This window comes from Bombina bombina, chromosome 3 (assembly GCF_027579735.1).
Source record: "Bombina bombina isolate aBomBom1 chromosome 3, aBomBom1.pri, whole genome shotgun sequence".
Classification (NCBI taxonomy): domain Eukaryota; kingdom Metazoa; phylum Chordata; class Amphibia; order Anura; family Bombinatoridae; genus Bombina; species Bombina bombina.
The window spans coordinates 704,466,059-704,487,875 of NC_069501.1; the positions used below are offsets into that span (position 1 = coordinate 704,466,059).

General features: G+C 34.9%; 1 protein-coding gene across 1 annotated transcript in view; it reads left to right on the forward strand.

The window, feature by feature from the left end:
* ATP2A3 (ATPase sarcoplasmic/endoplasmic reticulum Ca2+ transporting 3) overlaps positions 1–13,503 on the forward strand; it is a 521,243-nt gene extending 507,740 nt beyond the window's left edge. Inside the window, exon 22 of the mRNA XM_053707504.1 lies at positions 12,078–13,503. Within this exon, the coding sequence (XP_053563479.1) occupies positions 12,078–12,126 (49 nt within the window). The 3' untranslated portion in view covers positions 12,127–13,503. The remainder of the gene's footprint in view (positions 1–12,077) is intronic.
* The last annotated feature ends 8,314 nt before the right edge of the window (positions 13,504–21,817 follow it).

Sequence of the window (21,817 nt, forward strand, 5' to 3'; positions counted from 1 at the left end):
TATATCCCATACGTCACTAGCTCATGGACTCTTGCTAATATGAAAGAAATGAATTTATCAGGTAAGTTCTTACATAAATTATGTTTTTTGAGTTGAGAGCAATTTTCTATGCTTTAATAGCTTGGCCTCAACTAGCTTTGGTCTGATTTATCAGATTTCAGTCAGACAACATCACCTCAGCGGCCTACATCAATCACCAGGGAGGAACTCTGAGTTTCTTGGCAATGAAGGAGGTGTCTTGCATTCTCCAGTGGGTGGAGTCTCACGATTGCCATCTCTCTGCCATCCACATACCAGGGGTGGACAAATGGGAGGCGGATTTTCTAAACAGGCAGACTTTTAATCCCAGAGAGTGGGCTCTCCACCCAGAGGTTTTCACAATGATAACTCTCAGGTGGGGGGTTCCGGAGTTGGATTTGATGGCATCTCGTCAAAACTCCAAGCTTCCAAAGTACGATTCAAGGTCAAGAGATCCTCAAGCTGTTCTGTTAGATGTTCTAGTGGTTCCTTGGAGCTTCAATCTAGCATACCTGTTTCCTCTATTTGCGTTGCTTCCACAAGTAATTGCTTGCATCAAACAGAAGAGCACTTCTGTGATTCTAATAGCTCCTGCATGGCCTTGCAGGATCTGGTCCGTGGATCTGGTGACGATGTTATCTCTTCCACCGTGGAGGTTACCTTTTAGGAAGGACCTTCTACTTCAGGGTCCCTTTCTTCATCCAAATCTGGTTTCTCTTAAGATGACTGCTTGGAGATTGAACGTCTAGGTTTGGCTAGACGTGGCTTGTCTGAGAGTCATAGATACTATGCTTCAGGCTCGTAAACAAGTTACTCGCAGAATTTACCATAGGGTATGGTGTAAATACCTTCATTGGTGTGATTCAAAAGTTTTTTTCTTGGAACAAAGTAAGGGTTCCTCAAATTTTGGCTTTTCAGTTAGTACTTTGAAGGGTCAGATTTCTGCTCTGTCTATTCTTCTGCATAAGCGTCTGGCAGTTCTGCCAGATGTTCAGTCTTTTGTTCAGGCCTTGGTCAGAATCAGGCCTGTGTTTAAATTTTTGCTCCTCCTTGGGGTCTTAACCTTTTTCTTAGAATCTTGCAGCAGGCTCCGTTTGAGCCGATGCATTCTGTTAGTATTAAATTTCTATCTTGGAAGGTTTGTTTCTTCTTGCTATTTCTTCTGCTTGCAGAGTTTCCGAACTTTCAGCTCTGCAGTCTGATTCCGCTTACCTTATTTTTCATGCTGATAAGGCGGTCCTTCATACTAAGCTGGGGTTTCTCAGTAAGGTAGTGTTGGATCGCAATATTATTCAGGAAATTGTTGTTCCTTCTTTTTGGCCTAACCCTTCTTCCCAGAAGGAACGTCTTTTGCATAACTTGGATGTTGTGCGTGCTCTTAAATTTTACCTTCAAGCAACTAAAGATTTTCGGCAGACTTCTGCCCTGTTTGTTTTTTCTGGTAAGCGTAGGGGTCAGAAGGCCACTTCTATCACTCTTTCTCTTTGGTTAAGAAGTGTTATCCATTTAGCTTATGAGACAGCTGGACAGCAGCCTCCTGAGAGAATTCCGGCTCATTACACTAGAGCTGTTTCATCTTCATAGGCTTTCAAAAATTAAGCTTCTGTGAAGCAAATCTGTAAGGCGGCCACTTGGTCCTCTATTCATACTTTTTCCAAATTCTACAAATTTGATACTTTTTATTCAGCTGAGGCTTCTTTTGGGAGAAAGGTTCTCCAAGGGATGGTGCCTTCATTTTAGGTCCGCCTGTCTTGTTCTCCCTCCCTAATCATTCTGTGTCCTCTAGCTTGGGTATTGGTTCCCACTAGTAATTAGAATGTTTTGTGGACTATCCATGCCATAGGAAAGAAAACAAAATTTATGCTTACTTGATAATTGTATTTATTTCCGGGCATGAAGAGTCCACGACCCACCCTTATTCAAATTAAGACTGTTAATTAAGTTTTTTTGTCTAGTCCTCAGGCACCTCTATATCCTTGTGTTATCTTCTTTTTCCATTTCCTTTTGGCCCGAATGACTGGGGGTTATGGGTAAGGGAAGTGATACTTAACAGCTCTGCTGGGGTGCTCTTTGCCTCCTCCTGCTGGCCAGGAGTGAATATCCCACTAGTAATTAGAATGTTTCGTGGAATCTCCATGCCCGGAAAGAAAGAAATTTATCAGGTAAGCATAAATTTTGTTTTAAAAATGTTTGATTTATGCAGGCTCAGTTATAGCCAAACCTTAAAGTGTATGTTTTGCAGTTTTGAGAATATTTATATAATTTTTTATTTTTTTGGCAAGCTACATCCAGCCATTTGTTAAACACCTTGCAAGCCTGCATTACACAGTTTTTTTTCCTGGTGTGCATTTATAGGGCATTTTATTAATAGTGGCTCACTCAATTGGGGATCTCCTTTACAGGTTACTTCATGCAAAGTAAAGCACTCTTTGTCTAGTACATTCAGTCCTGCTGCAGATTACACTTTGCATTCTCAGGTTGTATGTTCCATTATACATATATTTTATAGACATATAGTTCCGCTATGGATAAGCAGGTTTGCCTCATTTAACCTGGAATTTCTATTCTTTCCTTGCAAGTCATATGTTAGTTTTGCCTGCTTGTGTGTGTTAGTATGTGTGTTTTCATGCACAAAAGTGATTTGTGTGCTGCTTTGTACTTTTTCCAACATTTTTACAACTGTGATTTACAAAACTGCTATTAGGCTTTGGACTCTAACCAAGACCAGCTTTTTATGAGTTAAAGGGATGGAGCTACTAAGCTATTGTTGTTACCACACAGAGCTTTATAGGAATTGATTTAAGTGTTCCTCACAGTGATAGCACAAAGTGGCCACAATAATAACAGTGGTGGACCTGTTGTGCAATTCCTTTAACACCAGAAATATGTGCCTTCCCCAAGGCAGATAGATGAGTGCATATGTTTGCTAAGTTGTGTCTGTTCCTGTTGTATCTGTCTCCCATGGGGAAGAGGCTAAGATAAAGACTTCCCAATTGTTAAGACTTTTGTATAGTAATTGTGCTATCATAAAGCAGGGTTTGTAGAAAAATAAAATATGTTTTAAATTATATGGTGGGGAACTACTACTATAATTTTGGAGGAGCTTGAGAATTTAACAGTTTCACCTTTTCCACCTAAAGCCTCAGCTTTAAATGAAATTGATGCAACCGAGGTTTATCAGACTGGTCCCATTTTGTTATCTGTGGTTTATGAACATAAAGTTCTCCAGGGGATGGAGTTTTCCATGACCCAATTAGACGGTTATCACAACTATCGCTATTCTTCTCCTTTATGGTGCAGCATACAACTTCATACACATTTCCAATTAACTTCTGTTATCTGTTGCTTTGTTTGCTTGGTATCATTTGTTGAAGGAGCAGCGATGCACTACTGGGAGTAATAAATTGGGTTAGCCAATGACAAGAGGTATATATGTGCAGTCACCAATCAGCAGTTAGCTCCTAGTAGTGAATTGCTGCTCCTCAGCCTACTTAGATTTGTTTTTCAACAAAGGATGCCAAGGTAGCAAAGCAAATTAGATAATATAAGTAAATTATGAAGTTGTTTAAAATGACATGCTCTGTCCAAATCATGAAACTTTAATTTTGACTTTACTTTCCCTTTAAGGGACTGGTGCCCTTTTCTCTTTAACTAACTACACAGGGGCAAACAACAGTTCATGCTATATATGTGTATTAGTTTATGATTGGTTAGCAGTTCATGCTATGTATGTATATTAGTTTGTGATTGGTTATCAGTTCATGCTGTATATGTGTATTAGTTTGTGATTGGTTAGCAGTTCATGCTATATATGTGTATTAGTTTGTGATTGGTTAGCAGTTCATGCTATATATGTGTATTAGTTTGTGATTGGTTAGCAGTTCATGCTATGTATGTGTATTAGTTTGTGATTGGTTAGCAGTTCATGCTATATATGTGTATTAGTTTGTGATTGGTTAGCAGTTCATGCTATATATGTGTATTAGTTTGTGATTGGTTAGCAAGGATTATTTTGTTCTGGGGGACAGGAAAATCAGTGAGAAGATATATTATCATGCATCTTAATATTTATGTTTAATATCCCTTTTTCAAAATCTGGCTTCCAAAAGGGAAAGTATCTTTTTATCCTTATGGTCTCTGAACTCTTGAAAAAGTTACCACTTTCTGTTATACACAGGGCCGGATTTACATCTCAGGTGCCTGTAGGCACAAAAACCTGAAGCGCCCCCCCCACCCCCCCACCCCCCCTAGAAAAAAGTGGAAAAAATGAGGACTTTTTTTTATTATTATTTAGGACAACTAAAAATAAATATTAGATGTAAAATTACATTTTCCCTTTTATGGAGATACACAAATACACACACCAATTGCAATATTTGTTGTAATGGAAGCTACACCAAAAATCAATATTCACTTGACTCAAATGGCCATACAATTTCTATTATGTATAACAAAAACAAATCATGTTAAACTTTTAATGCAAAATATTCTAAAGAAAACCCTATTTAAAGGGACATCAAATGTGACAGTTTGCTGGGCATTTTATTATTGCACTAGTGCTTGCAGAGAAGTGTGTTAGCCTCTTGCAAAAGAGTTAAACACATAGTCAATGTCAGTTCTGAGACAGCAATACACATCTGTGCAGACCCAGATGGGCTCATAGGACATGTTTATTGACAAGCCATTAGTGTATTGCTTTTCTGGAGATGACTTTGACTATGTGCTTAACATTTTGTTGGAGTCAAACACAGTTTTGTGTAAACAATAGCAATATTAAAACTAGCAGCATGCAAGCTCATCACCATCAACAACCTGTGCAGCCAGTGGAAGAAAATATAAAATGTAGGGAAAAAAATCTTGTAAACTCTGATATTTTTGGTACAAACACACACAGATGTTACATTTATTTTGTTCTGAAATATAAATATCATATGATGTTGCTCTCAAAGGAAAACATGGAATGTTGTAGATTATATGTAATCCAGGGGTCAACAAATGTGTTTAAAATTAGAATTTAGAAATTCAATGGGAGGGGTTTAGTTTTAATCTTTGCCCCTCTCTCCTTCATGGCTCCCTCAACTGCTGTAACATATTCCCAATGAAACACTCGACTTTGTAGGCACCTGGCAGCACAATTCTTACTAAAATAAATGCCCTCATAAAAAAAAAAAAAAAAAAAAAAAATTTTTTTTTTTTTTTTTTTTTTTTTTTTTTTATTATTGACAGGCAGGCGCCCCTCACTGCAAGGCGCCTGTAGGCACATGCCTACTGTGCCTAATGGGAAATCCGGCCCTGGTTATACAGACTATTCCCACTAGGGCCATAACTTCTTCCTCAAGTGAATAGTAAAGCAGGACAGTCACATTGTCTTCCTTGCATACATTCACATCTATTATCAGATCAGTAAGTTGCTTTAAATAGAAATAGGAAGGGGGCATGGCCCCACTGATACCTTCTGGGAGCTTTCTACCAGGTATTTGATATGATTCTGCTTTGAGTGTAAAGACATAACTAATTAGCAGGAATAATTATTTTGTAGAGGAAAATATCCCCTAAATTCTGTTGGTAACCATAATCTTCAGTGGTCCAAAAGGCGATGTACTGGGCAGAGCATATTGAGACAGCACTTGGTAATAAAAGTTTATACATAGTAAAGTGCGTACAGTAAAATGTGCCAATAGAAGAGCAATTAAAGGGACAGTCAACACCAGAATTTTTGTTGTTTAAAAAGATAGATAATCCCTTTATTACCCATTCCTCAGTTTTGCATAACCAACACAGTTATATAAATACACATTTTACCTCTGTAATTACCTTGTATCTATGCCTCTGCAAACTGCCTCCTTATTACAGTTCTTTTGACAGACTTGCATTTTAGCCAATCAGTGCTCACTTCTAGGTGACTTCACGTGCTTGAGCTCAATGTTATCTATATGAAACACATGAACTAACGCCCTCTAGTGGTGAAAACTGTCAAAATGCATTCAGATTAGAGGCGGCCTTTGCATTACAGAGAGAATTAAGTTATGCTGCAAAAAAAATATCTGCTATCTGAACAGCAAATTTAAAATAAATATATACAAAGAAAGGTCTCTAAAAATATATTTAGCAAACTACTAATACAGGGTTATTGCACTGGTTCTTTAAATAAGAAAATGACAATTTTCTATTGCTCCGTCTACGCACTGAGCTCTGATTTTCCAGACAAATATAAGATAATATGCCGTTTGTGTAACAAGTCATGGACAATACATTAATAGCAACACCTTGTTACAGTGAACTGTCCCTTTAAGGACTAACCATTCATCACGCAAATTACATATGTATATCCTAACCACAATCTAGGCTGCTTGTATGATTTACCACACCAATTTCACCTCTGTACTGTAGCATGACCTGCAGATTAATTTACTTGCAACAAAAACGGACGCCCTTTTAGAAAAACTTTCAATTACAGCCTATAAATATATTTCATTGTGTGCACCCACGCCGTGCACAGACCTTACAAATACAACATACGTTAACCCATTAATCATACCAGAAACAATTTCATATTTACCAGAGCGTGACAAAAATCCCATACCATCGCACTTTCAAAGCCGTTACTTCACTTGCAAAAACAATATCATATCTTTACATGCTGCCACACAATTATCACTTAAAACTAAAACTGCATATGAATACCACATACTTAAAACATGCTGGTGACTTTGAAATACAGTTATATAAAATAACATTACCAAATATCTTCTAAAAACGTCTGATTTCCCAGCAGAGAAACAGAAGGAAACATTATTACGATACAGACACACAAGTTCATTCCATCTCGCATACCAGAGATTCACTCCCTTTTTTCCTTTCTCAGAAAAGCATCTATTTTCTAGCGTACGACATACATATATATATATAAAAAACACTAGATTAACTTTTCACCATTTCCACAATGCATTTTTTCTTTTTTTCCGAAACCCCACAAAATGGCCACTTTTGCAGGGTTTGAGACAATCATTTTCAAATAATACATTCTGTTCCTGGTCCAAAGTAAATCTGTTACACGCATACCATAGTGAGAACCTACAGACCATCACACATTATGCATCTCAATATACAAAATTTCAGTTTTGTTACTGCAAGCAAACAAAAAAAATCTTACAAACGGAGACAGGATTTCTTTTCTCTCTTTTTTTTTTTCTTTTCTGAGCTATGTGCGCGCTCAGTGGTGGCCCCCCTTCTTTGCCTGCTACATTCTTTAACACAGAGATTTCTCTATTTATCAAACAGCAGTACTTACTGACCGTGTTTTTTAAAAAAATATTTCTGTCTTTTGCAGAAACTATTAACTCTTCTTTTCTTTTACCTTATACATGTAATTTTCTCTGTGCATTCTTATCTATGAGCAGTTCCCCTTTCTCAATACAATAATAGCCACAATTAACATGCACAGCCACTTAATATTTTCTACGCACAGCATAATTTTATATAGCAGCAAAAGCAAGCATCAGATATCAACATGAGCTTCAGGTGGGTAGCAAAACTCTATTATGGGAATGAATATGGGAAACTTCAACACACGTGAGACTTACTCACTTCACTGCCACGTTCGCCCGGGGGAGTTTATCTTAAAAAATCCTCCCGTCAACTGGCATTCATATATTTCTTGCGCGCTTATCACCGACAGGACTCACAATACCTGTCGTGTCCCAGCACAGGACTGATTACCTGTCTGGAGGGGTATCACAACTGCCGGCAGGACTTTAACCTCCGTAAACCTGTGCTTCAACCACAGGAACCCCTTTAACCTTATATCATATATTATCAACACCTATTACCAGACTAAATTTAGGTTCAAATTCACAGAAAGAAAGCATGGTAAAAGCACTCATAGTTACTCACTGTGAATCCCACTGTCCTGACGCCAAAACTGTTAGGTGTCCCCTTCAGGGGGTAAGTGTCAGTGCAGGCCAAAGCCTGGGGCCTAGTTTACCACCTGAGGCATATGTAGATTACCTGATAAGGGCCCCTTAGAATGACTCAGACCACGCAGCATTATGATCGAAAGCCAATTCTGTTTATTGCACAGTGCAAGCCTTTCTTATAGTGACATACAGGGTTAAGGGGATGACACGTTAGGACCGCGTCATCTTACACAGTTATACAGAGCAATTTACAAGGAAAAACTGGAACATGAGTTTCTCATAACAATATTTACAGAGTCATAACAAACTACCATCTGCAGAGACAACCGAGTGTCTAAAGCCTCTTGTTTACATTATCTTATTCTATCTTACTTCTAGGCATTAGGCCAGGGTACATTGGCAAGGCCGAATAGCTAAAGAAACTCATAACATGCATATAATTCTCACTGCATAATACCCCAGTATAATAAAGTCTATTCATTACAAAATGGCTGCGAGGAACAAGATGGCTGCGAAGAACAAGATGGCTGCCATCAGGTTCATATTACCCCTAACAAAGAGGTATATATGTGCAGTCACCAATCAGCAGTTAGCTCCTAGTAGTGAATTGCTGCTCCTCAGCCTACTTAGATTTGTTTTTCAACAAAGGATGCCAAGGTAGCAAAGCAAATTAGATAATATAAGTAAATTATGAAGTTGTTTAAAATGACATGCTCTGTCCAAATCATGAAACTTTAATTTTGACTTTACTTTCCCTTTAAGGGACTGGTGCCCTTTTCTCTTTAACTAACTACACAGGGGCAAACAACAGTTCATGCTATATATGTGTATTAGTTTATGATTGGTTAGCAGTTCATGCTATGTATGTATATTAGTTTGTGATTGGTTATCAGTTCATGCTGTATATGTGTATTAGTTTGTGATTGGTTAGCAGTTCATGCTATATATGTGTATTAGTTTGTGATTGGTTAGCAGTTCATGCTATATATGTGTATTAGTTTGTGATTGGTTAGCAGTTCATGCTATGTATGTGTATTAGTTTGTGATTGGTTAGCAGTTCATGCTATATATGTGTATTAGTTTGTGATTGGTTAGCAGTTCATGCTATATATGTGTATTAGTTTGTGATTGGTTAGCAAGGATTATTTTGTTCTGGGGGACAGGAAAATCAGTGAGAAGATATATTATCATGCATCTTAATATTTATGTTTAATATCCCTTTTTCAAAATCTGGCTTCCAAAAGGGAAAGTATCTTTTTATCCTTATGGTCTCTGAACTCTTGAAAAAGTTACCACTTTCTGTTATACAGACTATTCCCACTAGGGCCATAACTTCTTCCTCAAGTGAATAGTAAAGCAGGACAGTCACATTGTCTTCCTTGCATACATTCACATCTATTATCAGATCAGTAAGTTGCTTTAAATAGAAATAGGAAGGGGGCATGGCCCCACTGATACCTTCTGGGAGCTTTCTACCAGGTATTTGATATGATTCTGCTTTGAGTGTAAAGACATAACTAATTAGCAGGAATAATTATTTTGTAGAGGAAAATATCCCCTAAATTCTGTTGGTAACCATAATCTTCAGTGGTCCAAAAGGCGATGTACTGGGCAGAGCATATTGAGACAGCACTTGGTAATAAAAGTTTATACATAGTAAAGTGCGTACAGTAAAATGTGCCAATAGAAGAGCAATTAAAGGGACAGTCAACACCAGAATTTTTGTTGTTTAAAAAGATAGATAATCCCTTTATTACCCATTCCTCAGTTTTGCATAACCAACACAGTTATATAAATACACATTTTACCTCTGTAATTACCTTGTATCTATGCCTCTGCAAACTGCCTCCTTATTACAGTTCTTTTGACAGACTTGCATTTTAGCCAATCAGTGCTCACTTCTAGGTGACTTCACGTGCTTGAGCTCAATGTTATCTATATGAAACACATGAACTAACGCCCTCTAGTGGTGAAAACTGTCAAAATGCATTCAGATTAGAGGCGGCCTTCAAGGTTTAAAAAATTAGCATTTGAACCTCTTAGGTTTAGCTTTCAACTAAGAATACCAAGAGAACAAAGCAACATTGGTGATAAAAGTAAATTGTAAAGTTCTTTAAAATTAGATGCCCTATTTGAATCATGAAAGTATTTCTTTATCTTGACTGTTCCTTTAAGCAATGAAAAAGTCATAGTCTAATAAAAGGGGATATACTAGTTAAAAAAAAATATAGAGGGTGAAAGATCATAATCCTCACTAAGAATACATTTCTAATTTGGGGGGAGTAAGATTTAAAACTGTTATTCAGATACCAGATCTTAGGCTAGATTACAAGTGGTGCACTATTGTGGTAACCAATATCACACCCGTGCTAGCTTGTACGCATATTACAAGTTAAAATCAAATTTGATTGCTTGAGCACAAAGTAAACTAGCATGCATCAGATTTGTGCGAAGGAAGACCTAGCATCAAGTGTAAGGGTTAAAAAAAAAAAGTTGCACCGAGCACAACATAAGTGGAGCCCTTTCCAATGTGTTTTTACTGTGAATATTTATCATTCCAATGTTCTTAGTATTTTTAAATATATATACACACACACATATATATATATATATATATATATATATATATATACACACACACACACACACACACACACACACACACACACACACACACACACACACACACACACACACATATATATATATATATATATATATATATACACACACACACACACACACACACACACACACATATATATATATATATATATATATATATATATATATATATACACACACACACATATATATATATACACACACACACACACATATATATATATATATATATATATATACACACACACACACACACACACATATATATATATATATATATATATATATATACACACACACACACACACACACACACACATATATATATATATATATATATATATATATATATATATATATATATATATATACACACACACATATATATATATATATATATATATATATATACACACACACACACATTTATTTATATATATATATATATACACACATTTATTTATATATATATATATATACACAAAGATATGTTTAGATATATATTTTACAAAAATCAATCATATATATATATATTTTAAAATAAAAGAACATTTTCTTCTATGTGAAGAACAATGGAATGTGAAATATTCATAACTATCTTCGGGTTTAGCTCTGTAGGTCTAACATCGTGTTTGGATATCACGACCATGTTAATTTTTCATGCTGATCCAAGTCCTAAAGTTAGCGCATCGGTTTTCTTACCCTCCCACCTTAAAAGTTTACTTAGAGCAGTGTTTGCACGCACGCAAAAAATAGTGTCCCACTTGTCATCTGCCCAATGCGTTTTGCACATTAAATTAACAACTGAAGAGCAAATAAGTAGTAAGTTGTGTTAACATTTTCTCCATTTATCAGTTGTTCACTTACACTTTAGAGTCTAGTTTAGGTTAGACACATAAACAATGGTACACATCAGGGATTGTTGGATATAGATAACATTTACAAACATTTCCGTCTTCTTTTATAGAAATCAGTAGGAAGTTATATTTATGGTTCAGGTTTTAATTTTTCACTTCAGCAAATTCATCATGCTACAGTACTTGTTTAAAAGCTAGCAACTGCTGTGACATTCTGTCCGGCAACTATCCAGCAGAATAAGAGAAACCCATAGGATTCTAAGATAGGAGGACATTTCTAGAAATGTACAATTTGCCATTTCTTAGATTGTCACACCTTTTATAGGATTATATAGAATGTTGTTTTAATCTTTTGAAAATGCATACTAAGACACCCCTCTCTATATCTGTCATTCAGTTTTATTATTATTATTAATTAATGTTGCTTATAAAATGTAACAAAAAATAATTATAAAAGAAGAACACAGACCTCTACATACTATGTGAATAAATGTCTACAAACTAAATTACACTTTAAAAATACTGTAGAAAATGTAATTTAATACTGCAGATATTTTGCATTTAATTTTTTATCGTAAATCTAAACAATAATGGTCATTAACAATATTTAGGAACATTGTTTTGATGTAATATGAACATATTGTATTTCTGTTTTTTTTAGGGGAAGAGGAAACAATTCACAACACTCGGACAACAACATTTCTAAATAAAGGGTCCTTAAGATGCAATTTATACTGAAGTCTCCTGTTCATTTGACCATCTGAAGAGGGCAATACTACCCGCATGTCCCAACTACCAGACAAATGCAGGAAAAATCTGAGAAAAAAAAATGAAATTGTTGTTTTTAGCTTTTTTGTACATAAAGGTGCAATAACTGGACAGCTGAATTAGTTGTTTGGGGACATAAAAATATTTTAGTTGCCATCTAGGGTTTAATCCACAGACTCATTTCAGGACCTGTCTTAGAAGTAAAATTTGTCAGTATAAACATAATCTATAGAAGTTTCAGTCTCGTTGGTGTTAGCACATGCAGGATATATCCTGTTTGCTTAGCAAGTGTGCTGCTGTCACAGAGATGGAAGCTTCCTGATTAAAGTGCATTGTCATCAATGTGTGCAGATTCCATATTAAGTTTACAAATAACTCTAATATGCTATTACCAAAAGTTGGGCTCTCTTATTTAAATTGTCATATTCCTGTGTACTGCTTTGTAGACTTGACAATAATAAGCTGTGACTTTTGTCTTATGGTTGATATGAACCTGGTAACAGAAGGAAAGGAAGTATTTTACTTACTCTACAGTCCCTGAGAATATTTTTAGCCTATAGGAATAATTCTGGTGGAGTCCATTTTAGCATTTCAAACTTCACAAACACTTTTTTTTTTCTTTTGTTTATTGTCTACTGCATAGCACCAGTTTTTTATTCAGACATTACAGTGTAAATTTATTTTATTGTATAGATAATGAAACACAGAAAGATGCTATCAAGCATAAATATCAATATCATGTAAAATGAATGGCATTGCCTGGTGTGTCTCTCTCTCACACACACACACACAATGATTTGGTTTAAAGAGGATAACGTTTTGGAATTTCATTAATGATATCTTTGTCTTTTTACACATTAAAAAAATACAGGTGAACTGTGCAGTTTGGTTTGTTCAATCTCATGCCAAGATTGTATGTTACAGACTGCATAGTACCTTCTCGGTAATTGCTGGCATTTAAATTATTATATCAAATATGTAAAAAGGACCCAAAGCCATTTACTATTTTACTATCCCCCCTTGCTAAGGAAGGAATGTCACCTTATGGTGTATTCATATATTGCATTAACTGTATGGCTATTTCAATTTTGAAAACATATCCATGTAGTTATTTTTCTTTCCTTACTGTTTACAAAGAGCAATGTAATCCCTTGTAATTTGTTACAAGAAGCAGTCTTAACAATTATATAAAAGGGAAAAGATAAACTGCTGTATTTTCAAGCACACCGTCAGAGGCATTTTATTATTGAATATTTCAATGTACATTGACTCAAGGAAAAAAAAAGCCCAGCAAACATTAAATGAGAATTCCCCATTTCCATCAGCATATTTGTGCTTGTTTCTTACTGTCAAATCAACGAAAGACAAATTTATAATGCTAGTTTCTGTTAGCAAATTGTAAACATTCTAGAAATACATTTTTCATATTAGTGTTTATATATTATGACACAAAACCATATAATAACCTTGAACTGCATTATAATGCACATTTTTCTGAGCTTACCTAAATGTAGAGATTTACATGAACAATAAAAAGGAAAGCAAATTTATAGCACACACACATTTAGAAAAACAGCACTTTCTTAAAGGGATAGTATAGTCAAAATTAAACTTTCATGATTCAGATAGAGCATGGAATTGTAAGCAACTTTCTAATTTACTCCTGTTATCAATTTTTCTTTGTTGTCTTGGTATCTTTATTTAAAAAAATCTGGAATGTAAAGTTTAAAAGCCGGCCCATTATTGGTTCAGCACCTGGTAGTGCTTGCTGATTGGTATCTAAATGTAGCCATCTAATCAGCAAGCGCTACCCTGGTGCTGAACCAAAAATGGGCCAACTCCAAATCTTACTTTCCAGCTTTTGTAAATAAGATGCCAAGAGAACGAAGTAAAATTGATAATAGAAGTAAATTAGAAAGTTGCCTAAAATGACATGCTCTATCCAAATCAAAAAAGTTTATTTTTAACTAGACTATCCCCTTAACAAAGCAAATCTTCAAATTTATTGCATGATGTTATGGTGTCCTCGTAAATGGAACAATGTCTGAATTTATTATTATTATCAGTTATTTGTAGTGCCAACAGATTCCACAGCGCTATTTTAACAATTTAATTTAACAATATGGCCCCTCCCCAAAATCAGTTAAACAAACCACTATTGACATATTGACCAATAAGCACAAAACACATCATAATGTGTGTAAAAAATATATAGGGTTTTACTCACGTTATTGTGAAGCCTTAAAATGCATTTATAGCAAAGTGAAATATGTCAGATATCTGAAATATTTCCATATATATATATATATATATTAATCAATGGAAAAAAAGTTATCCGCACAAAAAAATATCCCTCATTCCACCAGACCTATAGGAATGTCTATGCTTGTTTTACTACTGAACAGTTTGTTGTACAGAAAAAAGTGCATGAAATGTTACTGTAATTAGTAATATATACTGTATTTAAGGAGTTATACTTTATAAACACCATGTAGAAAATAGTTACAGGAAAGGTTTGACCAAAATAATATTTAGTTTCTTTGCTTCAGAATTGTAAATTCTTTGTATTTTTGTTGTGGAATTGTTTCTTTTCTTTCTTTCTTTTTTTTTTTTTTTTAAAACAAATATTTGTATAGGCAGAGTGAATGCTTTAAAGAGTTAAAAAAAAAAACATGCTATTTACAATTTAGAATAGGTGAAACAATTTTTTGTATGATTTTACACTGATCACATGCATTGATATCACTTTATTAGGATCATTTTCTGTATATGGATTATGGGCAGTATGATAAGGGAATTATTGCAGTAGGGTTATTAATATTATAGTTTCTAATATGTTGCTAGTGATCTGAAAAACATCTACCATAGATGTTCTAACTTTATTGTGTATACAGTACAGAAGTCTCATGACCTTAGACAATCAGGGTAGTTGTTAATCTTTTATTTTTGTATTTATTGTTCTTTATGTTTTATTTGGTCACATTGTATAACAAATATTTATGGAATACTTGGTAATTTTCAGCTACTACTACCAACCAAAAAATGCACCACTTTTCATCTTTTTAAGACTTAATAACTCTGTACTCTCCACACCTAATTACCTCATTCCCCACCAAAAATGTGTTTCTTTTAGGGGTATCATTAATATACTTTTAATTACTTTAAACAAAGGGTAATATAAACAAACTACCACTGAGTATATAAACATTTATTACAATTGCCACAGAGGACTTGTTAATGCTCAAGCTGGGCATATTTAAAATAAAATAATAAAAAAAAAAAAACTGTAAACAGAATATAAGGATATATTCAACAAAGAAATTAAAATAAACACAAAAATGTGTCCAGTACCTTTTTAAATATCTGCTGAAATATGTAAACCACAGAATATTCCCCTTTTTGTCCAGTAGGTGGCAGTTGAGTATATAAAACATATACCACATCTTAAGATAATGTATCTATCTATCTAATCTATCTAGCTATCTATCTAATATATCTATCTATCTATCTATCTATCTATCTATCTATCTATCTATCTATCTATCTATCTATCTATCTATCATCTATCTAGCTATCTATCTAATATATCTATCTATCTATCTATCTATCTATCTATCTATCTATCTATCTATCTATCTATATATCTATCATCTATCTAGCTATCTATCTAATATATCTATCTATCTATCTATCTATCTATCTATCTATCTATCTATCTATCTATCTATCTCACTCAGCATTCCACTTCTCCTTCTAATAGACAACAAATTGATTCATAGCTCATGTACGCAGCCAGGAGCTATAGCTGTAAGTGAAGCGCTCATTGTAAATCACAACCAATTCCGATGAATGTTCATGTTATTTCTAAAAAACCATTAAAAAAATGCTATTCTGGGAACAAACTTAAAAAGGACCCATAGAGTTTTACTCCTCATGTAAATAAGATTACTATGGTTCAAGAGCTAACTTTGGTACAACGTTCCCTCTGTCTTTCAAATATATATATAATGTGTGTATTTGAATATATACAAAAAAATCACTTTTTAATTTAAGGGACATGAAACTTAATAATTTTCTTTCACGTTTAAGCTAAAGCAAACAATTTTAAACAACTTTCTAATTTACTTCCATTTTCAAACTTGTTGCATTTTCTTTGTATCCTTTGTTGAAGGAGCAGCAATGCACTACTAGGAGTTAGCTAAATACAGCTGATGAGCCAATGTCAAGAGGCATATATGAGCAGGCGCCAATCAGCAGCTAGTTACCAGTAATAAATGCTGCCCCTAGGTATGCTTTTCAACAAAGGATACCAAGAGAACAAAGCAAATTAAAAAGTTGCTTAAAATTACCTGTTTTATCTTAATCAAAAAAGCTTAATTTGGACTTTACTGTCCCTTTAAGATATGGTATATTGGCTATGAAGTGAATTGCCAACTATTGGCGGAGAACTTTATCATTTTATGGGTTACATATTCTTTTAAGAAAGAAATTTAGAAAGGATAAACTTTTTTCACTAGTAATATCACAGTGATAGTTTTACATTTTCCTTGATAAGCCTGTGCTCTTTAATAAAGTATCTTGGTTCTGCAATTTCAAATAAGTGGAAAATCTGAGTTACAATGCCAGTGAGTTAAAGGATTTTAGCAAAGATGTTGAGGTGATGAGTAAGGGCTCCTTTTCATCTACTGTGAGTAAATATAAAAAGTTTAGTATTTGGTGATTTTAAAAGGCTAGGCCCAAATTTAGTGCAATACACAATTTTTAGTGATCACATTTTTAATTTTTGCTTATCTGATCCGTTTCTTCTATTTACAGATTTTGAGCAATTCTATTAAGGAGTATCCACATTAATCATTTTATCATTTTGAAAGTTTCATGAGTATATCTAGTCTGCATTAGATGACATATTTTACTGAAAACAAGGATTTGTCCCAGAAGAAAAAAACAAACTTATCACCTTACCTTTATTGATCGTGTTTATGACTCTTACACAGGTGTAACATTTTGATGCCAATATCACTAAGGTGACACCTAAAATTATTTATTAGTAGTTAAGCTATAAAAAAATGAAGGCCTCCTTCACAATCTATCAGCAGAGGCTTTTTCTGGGCTTTTTCGGCCAGTGCTCATCCTGATTACATAAAAGATGCATTCAGGTGGGTTAGTGAAAACTGATTACAATAGTCAACTATGAAAGTTGCAATTTTAGTGATCCCCTTTAAAAACATAAGTTTAGTAGCTCCAGTACTGTTAGTGACAAACACAACAGTGCAAGTGTGCCTTACTATAAAACATTAGAAATGAGAAAGAAAAACACACCATTTGTAGATGTTGGTATCCTGAAGTGACTATAGAAGTATGTCCATCTTGCCAAGATATATATGACCTTTATATGGTTAATGAGTGCTGATAATATATTGTGATTACAATAGGTTAATGCCATACAGGCAGATGAGGATTCTCCTTGCAGAGTGAACAAAGGGGTTATATGAATAGATCATTCTTGTACCTTAAGAGGTGTGAATGGGATATTGTATGTGTCAGTTTCGAGACACCTCCCAGTTTCTATTACAAAAAGAGCTACTTAAAACATGAAAAGGAGCTTTTCGGTTGAAAACTTGTTTGCAGCAGTGGAGTTTTAACATACAAAACTATCTAGCATTGTGATTATTCGAGAAACTCTTTTGGTCAGAAAGCAAAAAGCATTTTCCGGAGCAAATCGCCAAAAGCTTGTGATCGAGCCCTAATTGCTTAAAGGGCCATTATAGTAAAAAAAATTACATGCTGTAATTGTAGAAATATTTTTCCATAAGAGTATTGACACTGCAAGTCTGTTCAACCTCAGCAAAAGTGTTAAACACATAGTAGAAGTATCAATAGGGAGACACAGAACACTGCTGGTCTTTTGCATAAACTGGTGCTGACCCAATCAGCAGTGCTAGTCACATGGTCCTGCTGTACAGTGTCAAGAGTCTTATGGAAAACTATCTAACAAATTAGAGTATGTAATGTTTCAACTATAATGGCCCTTTGATAATTAAAGGGACATTAAACCCAAAACATTTCTTTCATGATTCAGATAGAGAATGCCATTTTAAACAACTTTCTAATTTGCTTAATTCTCTTGATATTCTTTCCTGAAAAGCATATCTAGATAGGCTCAGTACCTTCTGATTGGTGGCTGCACATATTTGCCTCATGTGATTGGCTTACCCATGTGCATTGATATTTCTTTAACAAAGGATATATAAAGACTGAAGCAAATTAGGTAGAAGTTAATCGATATGATGTTTAAACTTGTATTCTCTATCTGAATCATAAAAAGAAAAAAATTGGGTTTAATATCTCTTTAAGGTCCACAGGTTGCCATAATAATAACATTTTTCAGTCTCTTGTGTTTTTCTGTTTTATATAGTTACATATAAGTTCATATTGGGTTATTAGGATTATAAAATGTTTTTTTCACTTTTTGACTAAAAAATGTATTTAATTAGAATTTTAAAGGGACAGTAAACACATCGCAATTCCATTACATTCATGTTGTCCTGTTATATAAATATATATTAGCCAAGTCTAAACATTTTTTAAAACAAAATAACATGTATTTGTTTTGTTTTTCAATAGCTAAGCTCCATCTATCACTTGCCTTATTTGGAAGAACCATTCTAGGCTTGAGTCTGCAGCTGTCAAGGCTACCCCTGGTCATATTGTTAGTATAGAGTGCCTTGAGTTGCAGTTTCAACCTGTTAAAGCCATTTAGGGAAATGTATGTCGTAGGGTTAGCCTTGATGAGTCTACAGCTTTTTTTTTCCCATTTGTAAAGGATATAAACTAAATTATTAAAATGTTTGCAAAGTTTTTGTACTACACATATTTAAACCTTCTATATTAAAATCTGAAGGTGGTTACTGTCCCTTTAAGGTCACTGTATTATATTCATAGTACTTACCGGTAATCAAAAACATAAGGCCATAGAAATCATAAAAGTCATATATTTTAATGGTTGGAATATGTTAGTGGTGTATACCTCCCCTTTAAAGATCACTGGTTTTCAAACCTGTCCTCAGGCCTCTCAAACATTTTGAGGTTATCCGAACTGGAGCACTGGTGAAATAATCAGCTAAATAGTAAACATGGTTATTTTACCTGCTCTCATCCAAGGTAATCCAGAAAACCTGGCCTGTTGGGGACAGGTTTAAAAACCAGTGGTCTAGATTAACCAAAATAGGACTCCCAAAATTTCCCATCTCCAGTTACCTCTCTCACATTTGTTATAACTCGCTATACAGACCTTTAAGTGCTTGCAACGTTTTGAACCTGATATATGGTCTGACTATTGTTTTACTAATGTATTTACATCGGCAAATATTACTGGTATTCTTGAGTGCTTGAAAACCGTCTTTTAGGGGATGATATATAATGGGCATTTAATGAAAATTAGCCACCCATATGACTGTAATACTGCAGTTGTATACTGAGGTAAACACAGTTGTTATTTTTAAAGAATAGAAATAAAAGACGGTATCCTATTTTATTACAATAGATATTTTTCCATACAAAGAATTCTGTTTACTATGAGATGTACTCCATTTAATGATAAATAAGCACATGCTTTGTGAAAAGTTGCAAAAAAAATATTGTACACTCCTTATGTGTGATTCACTGTGTTCACACAATGTTGAGGTGATTTGTTTTATACTTATTAAAAATTACAGAAATAAAAACAGTTTTACTGGATAATTGCTTAAAAAGTGTCTTTTTTTTACTCTTAATTGTATCACAACAACAAAAAAAGAATCTAACAAATGTGCACGGCATATATTACCTTATACAAAATATATGTATTAGGAAAAACTAGAATCATGGAAAACAAAGCACATTTCTATTGAAACATAAATAAAATAAGGCATTGGGTCAGGGATCAAGTTCTACAAAAATAATGTGGGAACTCAGCAAGGCTTCCACCCCTTCACTGTAAATAAAATTGTTTTACACACACTGTATTTATATATACTGTATATATATAATCTATACACTTTTAATGAAAGCAAATCAAATCCAGTGAAGGGTTGAATGGTTGCCTTTGAGCCTGAGACGACTCCTATGTCTCACTCACTTAAAGGACCAGTCAACACATTAGATTTGCATAATCAACAAATGTAAGATAACAAGACAATGCAATAGCACTTAGTCTGAACTTCAAATGAGTAGTAGATTTTTTAATAACAAATTTCAAAGTTATGTATATTTCCACTCCCTTTGTACCATGTGATAGCAATCAGCCAATCACAAATGCATATATGTATAGTCTGTGAATTCTTGCACATGATCAGTAGGATCTATTGACTCAAAAATTGTAAATATAAAAGACTCTGCACATTTTTTTTAATGGAAGTAAATTGGAAAGTTTTTTTAAATTACATGCTGTATCCGAATCATGAAAATTAAATTTAACCTTTAAGGTGGAATAGTACTATTTCTGCAGAAGGGAGCTAAACAACCCTAGAGAAAGCCACACAGAAATGTAAGCACCATGTGTTCCACACAACATGGAGTGATCACACAGCAGGACCGCTGACAGGCTTGCATTTAGTGTATTGTAGGAAGTGTTTTATTGCCCATTACTAGAGGATCTCACTATCCCCCTAACCAGGCTATGCTTCAGCTTCTCCCACCAGCAGCACCAGTGTTTACTGAAGTGTTTCTGTTCTGTCCAGTGGGAACTTAGTTCCACTTGCAAACTTAGGCCTAGATTTGGAGTTTGGCGTTAGCCGTGAAAACCAGCGTTAGAGGCTCCTAACGCTGGTTTTGGCTGCCCGCTGGTATTTGGAGTCAGTGATTAAAGGGTCTAACGCTCACTTTTCAGCCGCGACTTTTCCATACCGCAGATCCCCTTACGTCAATTGCGTATCCTATCTTTTCAATGGGATCTTCCTAACGCTGGTATTTAGAGTCGTTTCTGAAGTGAGCGTTAGAGCTCTAACGACAAAACTCCAGCCGCAGGAAAATAGCAGTAGTTAAGAGCTTTCTGGGCTAACGCCGGTTCATAAAGCTCTTAACTACTGTACCCTAAAGTACACTAACACCCATAAACTACCTATGTACCCCTAAACCGAGCTCCCCCCACATCGCCGCCACTCGATTAAAATTTTTTAACCCCTAATCTGCCGACCGCCACCTACGTTATACTTATGTACCCCTAATCTGCTGCCCCTAACCCCGCCGACCCCTGTATTACATTTATTAACCCCTAACCTGCCCCCCACAACGTCGCCGCCAGCTACTTAAAATAATTAACCCCTAATCTTCCGACCGCAAAGCGCCGCCACCTACGTTATCCCTATGTACCCCTAATCTGCTGCCCCTAACACCGCCGACCCCTATATTATATTTATTAACCCCTAATCTGCCCCCCTCAACGTCGCCGACACCTGCCTACACTTATTAACCCCTAATCTGCCGAGCGGACCTGAGCGCTACTATAATAAATGTATTAACCCCTAATCCGCCTCACTAACCCTATAATAAATAGTATTAACCCCTAATCTGCCCTCCCTAACATCGTCGACACCTAACTTCAATTATTAACCCCTAATCTGACGACCGGAGCTCACCGCTACTATAATAAATGGA